The following is a 19,044-nucleotide window of genomic DNA, read 5'->3' as shown; positions in this document are numbered from 1 at the left end:
GACTAAATGTTGTTATTTCGCCTGACGCGACTTGTATTAAATTGATTGTATGCGGCCGGCATTGTTATCTGTAATTTTCTGAAAAAGTTGTTTAAACCTACAGCCAGACAAACAGTCCGATTCGGGCCACCATAAGCAGGTCATGCGAGACGAATTCATCATCAGCATGAACAAACTGGTCACCAATATCAAGCGGACCCTCCACCAGCTTGAGGGAGAGCTAAGGCTGGAGATGCCGGACATCGAACTGCCCGACAGCCCGGAAGAGGTGATGAGGAACAGGGAGCTCTACCGTCTGGTCATGTCCACATGCAACGAGTGGGCACTGCAAATTAGGGTGAGGTTTTTTGGCGAACGTTGTTGCAAATGGACTTGATGAGTGAAGCCAGAGAGAGAGAGAGAGAGAGAGAGAGAGAGAGAGAGAGAGAGAGAGAGAGAGAGAGAGAGAGAGAGAGAGAGAGAGGGGGGGGGGATGAGAGACTGGGATGCTGGACACCCCGGAAGAGGTGACGAGGAACAAAGAGCCTAACCGTCTTATCATGTCAACATGCAACGAGAGGGCATAACAAATCAAGGTGAGGTTGAGGGACAGACAGAGAGAGAGATAGAGAGAGTCAGAGACAGAAAAACAGAGAATGAGAAAGAGACTGAGAGAGAGAGAGACAGATACAGAGACAGACAGGCAGACACACAGACACACACAGACACACACACACACACACATACACACACATACACACACACACACACACACACACTCACACAAACACGCACGCACACACACACAGAGAGTGTGATAAAGAGTCACAGAACAAGGACCTCTTCTCCAGAGTGTTGTGACTATCCGTCTTGCTTTCAGATTGTGCTGGACCAACAACTGAAGCGAAAGCCGCAAGGGCGGGGACCGTTGTCCGAAATTGACTACTGGAGGGACAGGAATGGTTGTCTGGGATCTCTGGTAGAGCAACTCAGATCTGCTAAGGTAATAATGATTACTCACAAAAATAGATCGACGTAAAGCCTGTTCTTAATTGGGCGGAACCCTCCCCCCCCCCCCCCTGGATCCGCGCCTGACCCCCTCTCTCTCTCTCTGGTAGTCCCTAAACCATAATTACATTTAGTCAAGTTTTGACTAAATGTTTTAACGTAGAGGGGGGAATCGAGACGAGGGTGTGGTGTATGTGTGTGTGTGCGTGCGTGTGTGTAGAGCGATTCAGACCAAACTACTGGACCGATCTTTATGAAATTTGACATGAGAGTTTCTGGGATTGATATCCCCGAACGTTTTTTTCTTTTTTTGGATAAATGTCTTTGATGACGTCATATCCGGCTTTTCGTGAAAGTTGAGGCGGCACTGTCACGCTCTCATTTTTCAACCAAATTGGTTGAAATTTTGGTCAAGTAATCTTCGACGAAGCCCGGACTTCGGTATTGCATTTCAGCTTGGTGGCTTAAAAATTAATTAATGACTTTGGTCATTAAAAATCTGAAAATTGTAAAAAAATAAATAAATTATAAAACGATTCAAATTTACGTTCATCTTATTTTCCATCATTTGCTGATTCCAAAAACATATAAATATGTTATATTTGGATTAAAAACAAGCTCTGAAAATTAAATATATAAAAAATTATTATCAAAATTAAATTGTCGAAATCAATTTAAAAACACTTTCATCTTATTCCTTGTCGGTTCCTGATTCCAAAAACATATAGATATGATATGTTTGGATTAAAAACACGCTCAGAAAGTTAAACCGAAGAGAGGTACAGAAAAGCGTGCTATCCTTCTCAGCGCAAGTACTACCCCGCTCTTCTTGTCAATTTCACTGCCTTTGCCGTGCGCGGTGGACTGACGATGCTACGAGTATACGGTCTTGCTGCGTTGCATTGCGTTCAGTTTCATTCTGTGAGTTCGACAGCTACTTGACTAAATGTTGTATTTTCGCCTTACGCGACTTGTTTTTATATTTAGTCAAGTTTTGACTAAATATTTTAACATCGAGGGGGAATCGAAACGAGGGTCGTGGTGTATGTGCGTGTGTCTGTGTGTGTGTCTGTGTGTCTGTGTCTGTGTAGAGCGATTCAGACTAAACTACTGGACCGATCTTTATGAAATTTGACATGAGAGTTCCTGGGTATGAAATCCCCGAATGTTTTTTTCATTTTTTGGATAAATGTCTTTGATGACGTCATATCCGGCTTTTCGTGAAAGTTGAGGCGGCACTGTCACGCCCTCATTTTTCAACCAAATTGGTTGAAATGTTGGTCAAGTAATCTTCGACAAAGCCCGGACTTCGGTATTGCATTTCAGCTTGGTGGCTTAAAAATTAATTAATGACTTTGGTCATTAAAAATCTGAAAATTGTAAAAAAAAAATAAAAATTTATAAAACGATCCAAATTTACGTTTATCTTATTCTCCATCATTTGCTGATTCCAAAAACATATAAATATGTTATATTCGGATTAAAAACAAGCTCTGAAAATTAAATATATAAAAATTATTATCAAAATTAAATTGTCCAAATCAATTTAAAAACACTTTCATCTTATTCCTTGTCGGTTCCTGATTCCAAAAACATATAGATATGATATGTTTGGATTAAAAACACGCTCAGAAAGTTAAAACAAAGAGAGGTACAGAAAAGCGTGCTATCCTTCTTAGCGCAACTACTACCCCGCTCTTCTTGTCAATTTCACTGCCTTTGCCATGAGCGGTGGACTGACGATGCTACGAGTATACGGTCTTGCTGAAAAATGGCATTGCGTTCAGTTTCATTCTGTGACTTCGACAGCTACTTGACTAAATATTGTATTTTCGCCTTACGCGACTTGTTTTTATTCTGTTCGCGAGATTTTAGATCATAGAGGTCTCAACTTTTCTAGTGTCAGTTTTATGAGGACGGTGGCCATCTTAGCTCCCTCGCTAGTGCTGCATTTGTCTTCCCAAGGCCTTCACTAGGTATCCACTTCAAACTAGGTGGATTGGAATAGGGTAACTTCATCCAACAACCAGTCGCGTAAGGCGAAGTTACTACATTTAGTCAAGCTGTGGAACTCACAGAATGAAACTGAACGCACTGCATTTTTTCACAATGACCGTGGTCCGCCGCTAGTGCAAAAGGCAGTGAAAGTGACGAGCCTGTACATCTTTAGCGCTACATGATTTATATAACTCACTTCTGCACAATGGAAACTTACGTTCAAGAGGGCGTCGTCTGTGGTAAGGATTTACATCGGAAACCAGGATCGTTTAATAAAATAATAATTTTAATTACAAGTTTCCGATTTTTAATGACCAAACTCACTCATTAGTTTTTAAGCCACCAAGCTGAAATGCAATACCAAACCCCGGCCTTCGTCGAAGATTGACTTGCCAAACTTTCAATCAATTTAATTGAAAAATGAGGGTGTGACAGTGCCGCCTGAACTTTTACAAAAAGCCGGATATGACGTCATCAAAGGTGTTTATCGAAAAAAAGAAAAAAACGTCCGGGGATATCATACCCAGGAACTCTCATGTCAAATTTAATAAAGATCGGCCCAGTAGTTTAGTCTGAATCGCTCTACACACACACACACACACACACACACACACACATACACACACACACACACACACACACCACGACCCTCGTCTCGATTCCCCCCTCTATGTTAAAACATTTAGTCAAAACTTGACTAAATGTAAAAATCTTGTCCGGGGATTCTTCTTCTTCTTCTGTGGCCATGGGCTGAAACTACCATGTACACTCGTGTTCTTTGCACGAGTTTGTTTTAACTTAATATGACCGTTTTTACCCCGCCATTTCGGCAGCCATACGGCGCTTTCGGGGGGAGCATGCTTGGTATTTCCGTGTTTCTATAACCCACCGAACTCTGACATGGATAAAGAGCACTTTGTCTTGTGCTTGCGTGAACACACGAAGGGGGAATCGGCACTAGCAGGTCTGCACATAAGTTGATCTCTGAAAAAATCTCCAGCTTAAGGCGACCTGGCGAGGCCGGGATTCAAACATGAGACCTTCCGCATGGGAGGCATCATATCCACTAGACCATTGCGCCCGTGTAGTCCGGGGATAAAAGGTTGGTTAAAAGTTGGTTATAATTCGGCAATAGACCATTGCGCCCGTGTAGTCCGGGGATAAAAGGTTGTTTAAAAGTTGCTTATAATTCGGCAAAAGACCATTGCGCCCGTGTAGTCCGGGGATAAAAGGTTGGTTGAAACTTGGTTGTAATTCGGCCTTGTAATAGACCATTGCGCCCGTGTAGTCCGGGGATAAAAGATTGGTTGAAAGTTGGTTGTAATTCGGCCTTGTACTAGACCATTGCGCCCGTATAGTCCGGTGATAAAAGGTTGGTTGAAACTTAGTTGTAATTCGGCCTTGTAATAGACCATTGCGCCCGTATAGTCCGGTGATAAAAGGTTGGTTGAAACTTGGTTGTAATTCGGCCTTGTGAATAGACCATTGCGCCCGTGTAGTCCGGGAATAAAAGGTTGGTTGAAAGTTGGTTGTAATTCGGCCTTGTACTAGACCATTGCGCCCGTGTAGTCCGGGGATAAAAGGTTGGTTGAAACTTGGTTGTAATTCGGCCTTGTGAATAGACCATTGCGCCCGTGTAGTCCGGGGATAAAGGTTGGTTGAAAGTTGGTTTTAAATCGGCCTTGTAAACAAAGCTTAACGTGCACGTGCAGGTGAAGAAATGGTTGAGCGTGTACGTGCTGATTGAGGAGCACTTCGAGGACCTGCGGCAGGACCTGATCTCTGTCTTCGTAGAGGCCAAGGACAACGTCCGCTTCCTCTCCACGCTGGAGCGACACTTCAAGAATGTCACCTACGGCCTCGACTTTAACGTACACACCTAAGAAGCAGAAGCGTTTTTTGTTTGGTTCTGTGACTTTATCCTATTTTCTTGTGCAAGTATTTATTATATTGCAAGCTACATTTTTTCTGTACGTGTGAAACATATACACACACACACACACACGCATGCACACACGCATGCACACACACACACATGCACACACACACACAAACGCACGCACGCACACACAGACACACACACACCACCACCATCACCACCACCACTACCACCACCACCAACAACAACAACAACACCACCACAACAACAACCACCACAACAACAACAACAACAACAACAACAACAACAATGATGCCTGCTTTGTAATTCATTAAAAAAGCAAATTTATCATCCTGACGTCATTACACATCATTGGCACCTCTGACGTAACATTGCTTATTGCAGATTGTGACGGAGACCATCCCAACAATGATGAACGCCATGAGGCTGGTATGGGTCATCTCGCGTCACTACAACAAAGATGAACGCATGGTGCCTCTCATGGAAAGATTGGCGTACGAGTTGACAGAAAGAACTGTCAGAGTCATTGAAGTGAGACAGTTATTCAGGCAAGTGTTTTATTGTAGGTGCTCTTCGATCGGTTATTTAGGGGGTTGGCGCCTAATGTGGACCGGCAACTAATATGGACCACCTCCTGTGCTGACAAACTAACGTGGCTAGAGCGCTCAGAACAATTTAATTCGCATCATTTACCCTATGTGGATAACTTGTACAGTACCCGGCGAAAGAAACGCAACTCATTCGCTCCCACTGTTGCAAGTGATTTTTCATCATTTTCAAATTGTCGTAAAATATGAACCAGATAAGGTAAATCAAAAGGAAAAACAGATTCGCGGAGGATATTTTACTGGCTCTGTGTTTTTATTTTCTAGTTATAGTCTGTTCGTGTAGACCAGACACTTGGCCACAAATAGCACCTGGTTTTCAAAGAAATGATTACGTCGATTTCGTGCGAAGGAGCTTTTGCCAAGCAACCCTTTTTAACACTGTCTAAGTGATCATTTGTTGAAGTATTAAACGCTTTGGCGAATAATTCTAATTTAATGATCTTGTTGAAAAATGAATTGTCTCCACAATTAAGTGTCTTTACCTTGTTAGAAAATATGCATTTTTACGATTTTTGTAGCATGTTGAAGCGACACGTTTTCCTGCAATCACGACTCGCTTGACCCCTACCCTGTATAACACAATTTATGAAAAGTAAAAAAACAAAAACGATTAAATACTATGCACGTATCCTAGAGCCAGTAAAATATCCTCCACGAATCTGTCTTTCTTTTTGATTTACCTTATCTGGTTCATATTCTACGACAATTTGAAAATTATGAAAAAGTCACTTGCAACAGTGGGCGCTAATGAGATGCGTTTCTTTCGCCGGGTACTGTACATGTCAAATACGGTTGCACAAACCACTAAACCGTAAAGCCTGTCCTTAACTGGGCGAAGTCGACTATGCAAAATATACTCAGGTGGTAGAGCACTGGGCCCGGGATCCTAGGGCCGGGCCGGTCAACTTTGTGTGCAGACCCAGAGACGGTATCCATGTCCCACCCCCGTGTCACCACAGTGATACGTGAAAGACCTCGGTCATTCTGCCATAAGTGTAGATGGCTGATACCACTTAAACACGCATGCACCTGTGTATCTCATCGAAAGTCGGGGTAAAACCCGGGAACATGCCCATATAATGGCTTTGCTGTTGCAGCAAGCCAACACAAGAGATCCGCGTGTTGACCAGAGAATAATGAACACTTGAATGTCTCTCTGTTGCAGCAAGCCGACACAAGAGATCCGTGTGATGACCAGAGAATAATGAACACTTGAATGTATATCTGTTGCAGCAAGCCGACACAAGAGATCCGCGTGATGACCAGAGAAGAATTAACACTTGAATGTCTCTCTGTTGCAGCAAGCCGACACAAGAGATCCGCGTGATGACCAGAGAATAATGAACACTTGAATGTCTCTCTGTTGCAGCAAGCCGACACAAGAGATCCGTGTGATGACCAGAGAATAATGAACACTTGAATGTCTCTCTGTTGCAGCAAGCCGACACAAGAGATCCGCGTGATGACCAGAGAATAATGAACACTTGAATGTCTCTCTGTTGCAGCAAGCCGACACAAGAGATCCGTGTGATGACCAGAGAATAATGAACACTTGAATGTCTCTCTGTTGCAGCAAGCCGACACAAGAGATCCGCGTGATGACCAGAGAATAATGAACACTTGAATGTCTCTCTGTTGCAGCAAGCCGACACAAGAGATCCGCGTGATGACCAGAGAATAATGAACACTTGAATGTCTCTCTGTTGCAGCAAGCCGACACAAGAGATTCGCGTGATGACCAGAGAAGCATTAACACTTGAATGTCTCTCTGTTGCAGCAAGCCGACACAAGAGATCCGCGTGTTGACCAGAGAATAATGAACACTTGAATGTCTCTCTGTTGCAGCAAGCCGACACAAGAGATCCGCGTGATGACCAGAGAAGCATTAACACTTGAATGTCTCTCTGTTGCAGCAAGCCGACACAAGAGATCCGCGTGATGACCAGAGAAGCCATAGAGATGCTGTCCAAGTGGAAACAGTGTTACCTGGACACTCGCCACAAGATCGAGACGTCCGGTCGCGACGCTCGCTGGGAGTTTGACCGCAAGAGACTCTTTGACCGCACCGATTATGTCGCCTCCATCTGTCAGAACCTCCACAATGTTGCGCAGGTGTGTGACGTGTGGGGAGCCTATTCCTTCCGGTATATATAACTCATTTCGAGAGTTATTGGCCCAGACTTGTCAGAACCCTTACAAAGACAAAGTGGCCCAAATCTGTCAAAACCTGTACTATATGGATGAAGTGTGCGTGCGTGCGTGCGTGCGTGCGTGCGTGCGTGCGTGCGTGCGTACGTGCGTACGTGCGTGCATGCGTGAGTGTGTGCCTGCGTGTCGTGCAGGCCGGGTGACTGTGTCTTAGTTTGTTCATATAGACAGCCTTGATTTCGAGCGATAGACCAGAGAGTATTTTTATCGCAGGTACTGAAGGAGATTAAAATTAACATCTTTGGATCGAAATTTATTTTTTCCTGTGCACAACCATGATTTCTAGAGGTAGACCAGGGTGTGTTTTAATTTGTTGTCGAAGATTCTTGAGCAGTTTTACAACATCTTTGGATCGGAGTATGCTGATTCACACGGAAAGCCTCAATTTCTAGAGATAGACCTGAGAGTGTTTTAAACTTTTGTTTACTTGCAGGTACTGGAGGAGTTTTACAACATCTTTGGGTCGGAGTTGAAGGCAGTGACGGGAGATCCAGTACGCATTGACGATGTGGTGCACCGTGTCAGCTTGCTCACAGAGCCACTCGAACGGGTCAGAAAGTTTCAACTTTGCATGCCTTCGTCAGGGTAGCGGGAAAATCAGCCGCCATTTTTGCTTTTCTTTGACTCAACTCTCCCTCAAAAGTTATTTCTGAATTTGGTCGTCAGCTGCATGGTATGTTCTGTGTTTACAGAGAATATTGAAAACAAGAGAACAATTTCAGTTTTCACATGTATACAATTTCGAATGTGTTGGCATGATCGCATTTCAACGAACACGACCTTTTGTCACTGTGTCATTTCAATGCTCGTACACCTACGTAAAACGTAGACCTGTGTGCGTTAAATCGTTAAAAAAATCGGAACTAAAATCGATCGATACATAAATGTTATTTGTATTTTTGACCAAAATAGGACATTTCACACAACTCTCGACAGTCCTTCTTCACCTCGGAAGAACACTGACTGTCTCGATCTGTGTGAAATATCTTAGTTTGGTTAAAAATACAAATAACATCTTTATAAAAGCTTGGTGGACTGTACCTCTTCGTTCATGGCATTCATGGGATGAAACTCCCACGTTCACCCATGTTTTTGCACGAGTGGGTTTTTACGTGTATGACCGTTTTGACACCGCCTAACAACAACTTGTTTACCCCCAGGTGTCGTTCGACCCCTACAACCCGTCCAACAAGGACCGGTGGCTGCGCATCATCGACAACTTTCAGCACGAGGTGGAGCTGATTGAGGGCGAGGCCAAGGCCTTCATCAACGAGTCCTTCCAGTCCCTCCGCTCGGCAGAGGGCGCCTTCGATCTGGTGCTCAACTTCCGACACATCCAGACACGCGCCGCCATTAACGAGCAGCTCATGAACAAGTACAAAGACATCCTGAAGCAGTATCACAAGGAGGTGAGTAGGTGTTAAGGTACGAAGTGCGGCAAGTTTGACGAACAAGAATTGTTGGCGCGTCTCAATAATCAGTGAGTCAGTCATGGGAATAAGCAGTGATCTCGGAAGGGCGGTCCCACACACACACACACACACACACACACACACACACACACGCGCGCACGCACGCACGCACGCACGCACACACACACACATACACACACACACACATACACACACACACACACACACACACACACACACACACACACACACACACACACACACAAAAGCACCCACAAAAAATAACGTTGAGGTTTTCTCAACAGTTTTTTGAAGCTGGAGCTTCGTCACTTAATTCGCACACTTCTAAGGTTTCATGACTCCCTGTCTGGTTGACCCTCGTCAAATGAGATGGCTTAGTGTGAAAACGAAATACACGTGTAAGACTGACATTATTACTAAGAGAATTCAAACATCCCAAATATGAATCTAGTCTAATTCTAACAGAAGCATGTCATAGTCGTCGCGTTAACCTTCCTAGTTTTATCATCTTTAGCATCTTACTGCGCACAGAGACATTCTATCTATGTCTCTGCTGCGCATGACTACTGCAGACACGGAACCACAAGAGCACACGGACACAGTAGTTGTGAATAAAAGGAAACAAGTTAAACATGAAATATATGTGTGTTCAGGTGACCATGCTGGACGGACTGTTCGAGGAGTACAAGGACAGACCACCCATCAACAAGAACTTTCCCCCGGTGGCCGGAGCCATCTACTGGTGCCGCTTCCTCTTCCAGCGGATGAAGCACACCATCGTCCGTTTCCGTGTCATGCCCTTCCTCATGGAGCTGGACGAGGGCAAGGAGGTAAGTCGCCCGCTGTGGGTTTCTTCTTCATTTTTCTTTTTTTTTCTTTTTCGTTTACTCTATTATCTCAATGGTGGGAAATTCGGATCGCTTCCTCCTCCGAGTGGAAAGCTTGCAGCAAGAAAAGTAGCACTACCCAGGTGTGTGCGTGTTTAGGTTTAATCAACCTTCTGCACTTATGGCAGAATGACCGAGTTCCTTTACGTGCCACTGTGGTGACAAGGGGTGGGGCATGGAAACCATCTCTGAGTCTGCACATAAACTTGACACGTGTCCGCCCATGCCGGAATTCGAACCTGTGACCATAGGATCACAAGTCCAGTGCTCTACCAACTGCACTGAGGTACCCGGCCCTTGTGTATGTGTGTGTGTGTGTGTGTGTGTGTGTGTGTGTGTGTGTGTGTGTGTGTGTGTCTGTCTGTCTGTCTGTGCCTGTGTGTGTGTAGAGCGAATCAGAGTAAACTACTGGACCGATCTTTATGAAATTTTACATGAGAGTTCCTGGATATAATATCCCCAGATGTTTTTTTCCTGGTTTTTTTTTTATAGATGTCTTTGATGAAGTCATATCCGGCTTTTTGTAAAAGTTGAGGCAGCACTGTCACACCCTCATTTTTAAATAAAATTGATTGAAATTTTGGCCAAGCAATCTTAGACGAAGGCCGGACTTTTGTATTGCATTTCAGCTTGGAGGCTTAAAAATTAATAAAAATGACTTTAACATCTGAAAATTGTAATTACAATTATTTTTTTATAAAACGATCCACAATTACGTTCATCTTATTTTTCATCATTTTCTGATTCCAAAAACATATAAATATGTTATATTCGGATTAAAAACAAGCTCTGAAAATTAAAAATATAAAAATTATGATTAGAATAAAATTTCCGAAATCGATTTAAAAACAATTTCATCTTATTCCTTGTCGGTTCCTGATTCCAAAAACATATAGATATGATACGTAATTTAGCTGTTTTCGATAACAGTTTGATACTGACTGTCACTCCTCATCAGTCATTGGAGTAGGAGACATCGCTTCGAACCATACTACCGTATACGCTGACAGTACACACAGTATACGTTCCCCTACTGTTCAGCAAGAAAACATCCATACGTTATGTCTGCTTATACCGAGGTGCAATGGGTGCGAAAAATACACTGTCATCTATCTCTATATATTTATAGATATAGATATACATATATATATATATATTAGAGGAATACCCGGCTTCGCCGGGGTGAATCGCGAGACAGAGACAGACAGCCTGGCGGTTCATCACAATCACCTTTGCAGGCGAAGTCCTGTCAAACGGGATCGAGAATTTTAGAGCTTATTTCTTAGCCCTATATTATCTGTTGTGGCTTCTCAAATGCCAGAACATACAGACAAAAGCCGCTAGACCCCATCACAAACAGAACTCTACAATCCACAGGTTTTTGCCCACACACACACACACAAACACACACACAGAGAAGCCGTATATATATATATGTATATCTATATCTATAAATATATAGAGATAGGTGAGAGTGTATTTTTCGCGTGGCTATAAATTGATTCGACCTTTTCACTTTGACAGTAAGAACAACTTACGGGTGCAAGGGAAGCGTTCTGGACAGCGCAGTGACATTCTAAAAATAGTATCTCAGAAACGGGAATTTGGGGTGAAGGGCGCGAGACAGAGACAGACAGCGTTGCGGTTCACCACAATCACCTTTGAAGGCGAAGTCCTGTCAAACGGGATTGAGAATTTTAGAGCTTATTTCTTAGCCCTATATTATCTGCTGTGGCTTCTCACATGCCAGAACATACAGACAGACAAAAGCCGCTAGACCACATCACAAACAGAACTCTACAATACACAGGTTTTTGCCCACACACACACACAAACACACACACACACACACACACACAGAGAAGCCGTATATATATATGCATATCTGTATCTATAAATATATAGAGATAGGTGAGAGTGTATTTTTCGCGTGGCTATAAATTGATTCGACCTTTTCACTTTGACAGTAAGAACAACTTACGGGTGCAAGGGAAGCGTTGTGGACAGCGCAGTGGACAGCGCAGTGACATTCTAAAAATAGTAGTAACTTACAACTGAACGGGAAAGCCACACGAAGGAAGGGAGATAAACGCCAAACACTGGAGAAGATAAGGAAGAGTTACTTATAATGGTGAAATGAACACAAAAACCAAAATCAGTTCAGCGCTGCGCGCTGAGAGCACGTGTTGAAATATCTCATCGATGATATTGTGTCCGGGGTGTAGCTGAATACGGTGTCCAAATTTGAAAAAGATCCACCGAGAACTTTGGCGTTGTGATGTGGTGTAGCGGCTATGGTGTGTCGGTATGGGGGCCCGGGTAGCTGAGGTGGAACCAAAATAGCTGAGGTGGAACCAAAATCGGTTCAGCGCTGCGCGCTGAGAGCACGTGTTGAAATATCTCATCGATGAGGTTGTGTCCGGGGTCTCTCTGAATAAGCCCACCAAATTTGAAGCAGATCCATCGAGAACTTTGGCCGTGCATGGGGAATACACAAATACACAGATACACAGACACACACACACAGATACACAGATACACAGACACACACACAGACACAAGTCGTATATATATATAGAAGACTAGATGAATACCCGCTTCGCCGGGAAGAAGTACTTAGAGCCGTACGCCGGCTTCGCCGGGTCCGAACAATGAACCCGCCAAGCTTAGGTCCCTCCCAGATTCGTGGAATGGGAACAGCACGAAAATGATTCAGTGGCCATAATGCCATTCCTGACCATATCGAGTCCCATCCTTGTCGACGAATGTAACCGTGTTAATCACCTTTGGAGGCGAACTCCACTCAAACAGGATTGAGCAATTTAGAGCTTATCTGTAAGCCCTTTTGAACTGTTATGGCTTTTCAAAGGAAGGCCAGTACATACAAATACACAAAAGCCGCCAGACCACATCACAAACAGAACTGAACAATCCCCAGGTGTTGCTCACATAGAGAGACACACACACACACACACACAGGGCCTTGGTAACAAAAGCTGCCGGGTCCTCACTGATAGGTGCTGCTGGCTGGGCATCCAGCTTAGACAATGCCAGTCTAGTTAGCCGTGACTCAATCTTTTTGCGTTTCTCAAACACACTTTCAGCCATTCTAGTGACGTCTCCCTGGATGCTCTGTCGAAGTTGTGGCAGTAGCCGTTTCACCAGATCATCTTCTTGCATGTTATCATCAGGTTCTTTGTCTTGACACGGGGGTGAATGGTTCCCCACTTCCATGGTATCACCTTGTACTGGTCTTTGTTCTTTTGCTCGTTTTGTCCTATTTCTTTTCTTTCTTGGTTTTCTTTGGATCTGTTGTTGTTCCTCTTCCTCCAGCCCCTCGTTGGGCTTCTTGAGGGAGGAAGCAACTTTTTCTTGTGTCGCCTTGTCATGAACTTGTCTATTGGGACCTTCTTGAGGCTGTTGGTTCCCTGCAATGCTGTTATGCCTCACTGCGTCAGCATAGTCAGTCCTGATAGGTAGTAACAGCCCTTCCGGGCGCCAAGAAGGGTCATGTTGCTGGAGAGGGGTAGGTTTTGGTACCTGCATGGCCCTTCTTTCATCTTCCTCCATCAATTCTTGCTTTGCTCTCCGCATTGCTTGTGCAAATGGCATGTACGCTGTCCCTCGTATTTTGTTGGCCCGTTGGCGCTCTTTGAGGGCAGGGCAACCCTGGTAGGCGGCAGAGTGGTCACCTTTGCAGTTGATACACTTTGCAACAATGCAGGGCTCTTTGTGTTTTTCAGACCCACATTTTTGGCAATGGTCACTTTTTGATTTGCAGTCAGCCCTCACGTGACCAAACCGCTGACATCGATAGCAGCGTGACACTGGTGCCACATAAGGTGTCACAAGGTACTCCTGTCTGTTAATCATCACAATTTCAGGCAGTAGTGCCGCCTGAAATGTCACCCTCACTGCCTGAGAAGGTTTACCGTTGCGCAGTTTCAGCCTACTGCAGTTTTTAATGACCCCAGAGCGCTGCCCATCAGAGTCAATCACTTGATTGATGGATTGTTGCAACTCCTCCATCATTACAATTCTGGGGATTCCCTTGATGACTCCATCTGTTGTTGGCACTGGGATGGTGCATTGCACCTTGACACCACCAAGATCTGTGATCATGGTGAGTCGATTTTGCTGCACCACAGACTTGCAGCCAATAATCCACTTGCGTGGGTTGAGGGGCCTTACCACGAGGACCTCTCCCACCAGGTGGCCCACAGTTGTCGCGAGTCGGAACCCAAGACCCTTAAGGGTAGCCATGGTGGACTGGCAGAGATCGGTCATGATGACTGGATGCTCACTGCTGTGCAGAGCTCACTCTTTAGCTGGGCTGGCCTGGCAGCGTGAGATTGCCTGGCAGTAGGCCCGCTATAAATAAAACACTTGCTCCACTGCTGTCTGCTAGTGCTGGCTGCTACAGCCAGAAAGTAAGGTAGTGTGTATTTTGACTAAGCACACACAACTGACACAATCAAATAGACTCGGGCAACCCATGGCATAATAGGGGATACATTCAGCTTTAAAATGATACCAAGCATGACAAGGTCGAGAGTACATGCAAAGAGTGTGTGGTGTATCAAAGAGACAGAATACAAACAGACACATTCCTGTCCCAGCACAATCTCTTCCAATCTCCACTCCATTGACACCCCAATTACTCAAGCTGTCCATTTCCCACAAGCAATGTTAGGAATGCAGTGTGAAGTACAGCATGCCAGCATGCAGAATCACTCACCACCAGTCTTGTTACCAGGTCCTGTTCGCCGGCAGGAAGGGGTTAATTACTCCACTGTGGGGGGGCCGCGCGCCAGGCAAGATAGCAGCTAACGGTACTCCTGTTGCTTGTGTAAACACTTAGAGAGAGAGGGTTCTCACATTCACTGTTTGTGTCAAAAGAACTCTGGTTATTCTATTAGTCAGTCACTGAGTCAGTTGCTGACAGTGAATTCTTTAAAACTGTATCACAGAAGCAGGCTGAGATCTTTTTCAGTACATAGTATTCAGACTTGTTTCACAAAAAAAGACACTTCTCAAAGAAGGAAATAAAACACCTTTCTGTTGTCTTTGAAGGAACATACACACTTCTACAAAATCACAACCATGAAGAGACACGGTAATTTAGGCCAGTTTATATAGGTTAATTTGCATTACTTTGGACTTGACACTGCTGTTCTAAGGAGGGGAGAGACAATGGTTAGCTGTTCCTTCATGAGCACTCTGATCTTGTCTTCATCATTGTTTATTCCCAGAACTCGGCCCTTGAGAGTGTTAACAAAGGAATGTGTTTCCTCACCCCCCTGTTCTCCATGTAGTGCAAGTCCAAATTTCCACAGGCGCATAAAATCCACACAGTGACTCTCAAGCAAATGTTGTTTTGGTATGACTGTGCTCTCTGTGAAATGGGTTCTGTAGTAGTGCATGTAATCATGGATTGATGTTTCTGCTTCATCAATGTCTGCTTCTGACACAGGTCGTGTGTGTGAAACTTGCTTGTGAACTTTGGAATACTTAGTATTCAGACCTTCAAATTTGACTGCAATATCATGAGCATCTGTGTGAATGCTGTGGTCGTCTGTCACTTCATAAGCTCTCTTCACCACACTCTGGCAAATGTCGGCTGTGACTGAAGGCTGTAGATACTTATGACAGTGATTTCCCACAAAAGATCGCCCATGATACGCCTGCACTTCAATTTTGTTGCTTTTCAGAACTTGATCTAGGTTTGATGTGACTGGCCCGGCCAACAGTTGGAGTTCTGATAGCTGTCGCCGTTGTGTTTCAGCGCTGTCATATGTCTTGTTAATGTCATCCTGAAGCTCTGCCCGTTTCTTGTTGTAGGAATCTGTGCTGTGAAAGTCATCTTCTTGCAGGAAAACAAGCTGAGTTTCAAAGTGTTGTTTCTTTTTCTCTTCGTCATTGATATCTTTCAAGGCCTTGACAAATTCCTCAAAAGGTTTTGTCATTCCTGAAAAATCGACCTCACTTTCTTTTACAAGGACTGCTGCTATTGTTTTGTCTAGTTTGTGACACTCGTGTTCAAGCAGAACATGATGTTTTTTAACAATGCCAAGCAGAATATGAAGGTAGGGTGGTGCAACTTGCGTCAGCTGAAGGTCGAACAGTGGATAATGGATTGCGTTGTTGTAAGCTTTTGCCTTTTTCTTATCCCTGCCAGCACGCACAAAACGCCTGTGATCATTTTTAATGTTCAGAAGTGTTCTTTGTGGTACCTCTGGTTGTTCTGTTGGGGCTCTTTGGATCTGTGTCTTTGTGGCCTTGCACCAAAGACAGGGGTGGACAGCTTGTGCGCCTGACAGACCATAGACTTTGGTTTGGAACTCATAATCCCCAAATAGAAAAACGCGCAAGTGCTTTCCTCTCCAGGTGATTTCCTCAAGGTTGGAGATCTGCTGTTGGTATGGGGCAAGAATAGACTGGAGGTTGACGAAGCAATCTTTGCAGTTCACAAGGGTAATTAGAAAGGTATTGCGCCTTGAGTTAGCTTCTGTTGTGTTTGCCACCTGTAACATCAATTTAAAGCTACCTCCCCCATAATCCCCGCCAATTTTGATCCATATTTCATCTTCGGGTATTTGCTCGTTTTGAGTCAGAAGGCCCTCTTGTTCGTACTGGTCTAATAGGTTTGTGACAAACTCAGGCAGATCATCACTTCCTATGTAGCCCACTGGAATACTAGCTCTTGCTCGATCTTCAGTGAACAACCTTTTCCTTTTGATGTGTATGTCTCCACACTGTGTCTCATTTTGAAAGACCCGTTCTTGCTTTTCACTAGCCATCTGAACCCCTTTGGTTCTCAAATACCTCTTTTGTCTTCGGTATTTGTTCCAGCTAAGCCCAAGCATTGTTCTTAAAACTGATCCGTCCTTGGCTGACATCACTGGCCTTTTAAAACCTGATGCTCGAAGCAGCTTTTCCCTGACTGCTTTTGACGATTTTCGCAACTCGGAACTGTGCTGTATCAGAGAATCTTCCGTTGTTTTGCCGGACACGTCAAGCCTGTACTTTTCAATCTGCTTAGATCTTTTTTTTCGTAGAGGAGAAGCAGCGGTGCTTGAACATTTTCGTGGAACAATGATCTTTTTGAAGACAAGAGGCTGGCCTTTGGTTTTGCACCTAAGAGTTGTGTTGTCACCTGCACCATTGAGTTTCATGCGAGTTAATTGTGTATGGTATTCTTCTTCCTCTCTTGAAAGTGGATAGCTGAGATCATGTGCAGGACGTAGTTTCTTCTTTTGTGACATGGGAGAAGTTGTACTGTCCACAAACCTTTTAGGCGTTTTATTTCGTTCTGGAGTAGCGGTTTGCACAAAACTGCTTTCTTTTTGTGGTGTGCACTGTTTAGATTGTAGTGGAGACGTTTGCACACTAACTGTATTTGGTGCTTTGGAAGGCGTTGATGCCAGTGGTGGCAAAAAAGTTGAAGCATCGCTAAACACATGTGTCACACAGTCGCCAGAGCTATCTGTCTTTCTTGCTTGGCATCTTTTTTTCTTTGCTGGTCTTCCACCTTTTGTCTGACTGAAAAATTTGGAACACACAGGACAGTCGCTGGCAAGTAAAGAAGCATCAAACTCTTGCCATAGAAAAGCTGCGTTTTGAATGTCCTGATAGGCATTATCAAGCGAAATTTTCGAGGGAACATGTGAACCTTTTAATTTCATCACCCTGCAAAAACATTTGTTGCACAATGTTTGAGAATGAATGTCACTGTTGTCAAGCATGATGTTTATTCCATGATAGCTGTCAAGTTCTACGGTGGCATACCTACACAATTTCACTAGAGTGTCATATTTCTTTTTTGATCTTTCTCCACATACACGACAAAGAGAATGTAGTCTCTCCAAGTGTGCTTCTTTTGTATGAAGAGTTTCCATCACGAAGTGTGCTGAACTTAAACAACTAAAAAATCCACACCCATTTTTCAAGTCCCTTTGCCAGTCAGAAAATGAACACACACATGCACAAATCACAGTTTGTCCTTAAAGAAACTATTTTTTTCCAAAGTTAAGTCCTACACATCACTGCTCATGACAGTTCAAAATACAGACCTACAATCAGGTACCACAAAACACAGTAGGAATAGTATGTTAGAACCCATGTAACAGCATCAAAACTGTCAACAACACATCTACCACTGTGAATAAAACTCAGAACCCTGCTCTCTTTCAACAATAAAAACTCCATTTAGAATACTGGTAACAAAAAACATTTTTGCTCTGGTGCATACTCTAAAGTTTCAATTCACTAACACAGTTAATCATGGGAAACCAAAAAGGTCCAAGCACTTGCAATAGATCACTGAAAATTGTAAACATCCAGGGTTTTTAATAGGGGCCAAAGAAGGGCCAGCCTGCTGGTGCCAACAGCTGCCACTGACTGACGCCTTCCCTGTGGGAGTGGAATGTCTGGCAGCAGGGGGTATCTGGTAGCAGCTGGCGAGCAGCTAAAGGGGAGGATTTTGCCTGTGCTGCACAGCAGTGTGCTGTAAAAAGGTTGGTACAGGCTGGTTCACCATTTGCTTGCGAGAAGTTCGCCGGGCTGCCTTCTTCCCAGTATGTCTCAGTATGTTCAGGCCTTCCTTTGAGAAGCCATAACAGTTATTCTCAATCCCGTTTGAGTGGACTTCGCCTTCAAAGGTGATTGTGGTGTTTTGGTCACTGAATCATTTTCGTGCTGTTCCCATTCCACCTGGGAGGGATTTAAGTTCTTTCAAAGGGGGTCGAGTGTGACAGGGAGACTACCGTCGCCCTTCACAGCAGACTCTGCAGAGTTGTTCGCCTTAGAAGTTGTGGGCTTTCCTTGCATGTACCCGTAAGTTGTCCTTACTGTAAAAGTGAAAAGGTCGAATCAATTTATAGCCACGCGAAAAATACACTGTCATCTATCTCTATATATTTATAGATATAGATATACATATATATCCGGCTTCTTTGTGTGTGTGTGTTTGTGTGTGTGTGTGGGCACACCTGTGGATTGTAGAGTTCTGTTTGTGATGGGGT

The 19,044-nt window shown here is 44.1% G+C and overlaps 1 protein-coding gene across 1 annotated transcript in view; it reads left to right on the top strand.

Moving 5' to 3' along the window:
• Positions 1-19,044, top strand: part of LOC138975684 (dynein axonemal heavy chain 10-like) — a 186,492-nt gene that overhangs the window by 24,833 nt on the left and 142,615 nt on the right. The window contains exons 7-14 of the mRNA XM_070348421.1: positions 104-337; positions 860-982; positions 4,698-4,856; positions 5,270-5,437; positions 7,411-7,605; positions 8,135-8,251; positions 8,862-9,110; positions 9,788-9,964. Of these exons, the coding sequence (XP_070204522.1) occupies positions 104-337; positions 860-982; positions 4,698-4,856; positions 5,270-5,437; positions 7,411-7,605; positions 8,135-8,251; positions 8,862-9,110; positions 9,788-9,964 (1,422 nt within the window). The remainder of the gene's footprint in view (positions 1-103; positions 338-859; positions 983-4,697; positions 4,857-5,269; positions 5,438-7,410; positions 7,606-8,134; positions 8,252-8,861; positions 9,111-9,787; positions 9,965-19,044) is intronic.

The sequence above is a fragment of the Littorina saxatilis genome, linkage group LG9, assembly GCF_037325665.1.
Source record: "Littorina saxatilis isolate snail1 linkage group LG9, US_GU_Lsax_2.0, whole genome shotgun sequence".
Lineage (NCBI taxonomy): Eukaryota > Metazoa > Mollusca > Gastropoda > Littorinimorpha > Littorinidae > Littorina > Littorina saxatilis.
Note: the sequence above shows the minus strand (reverse complement) of the source record. Positions and strands in the feature narration are given on the sequence as shown.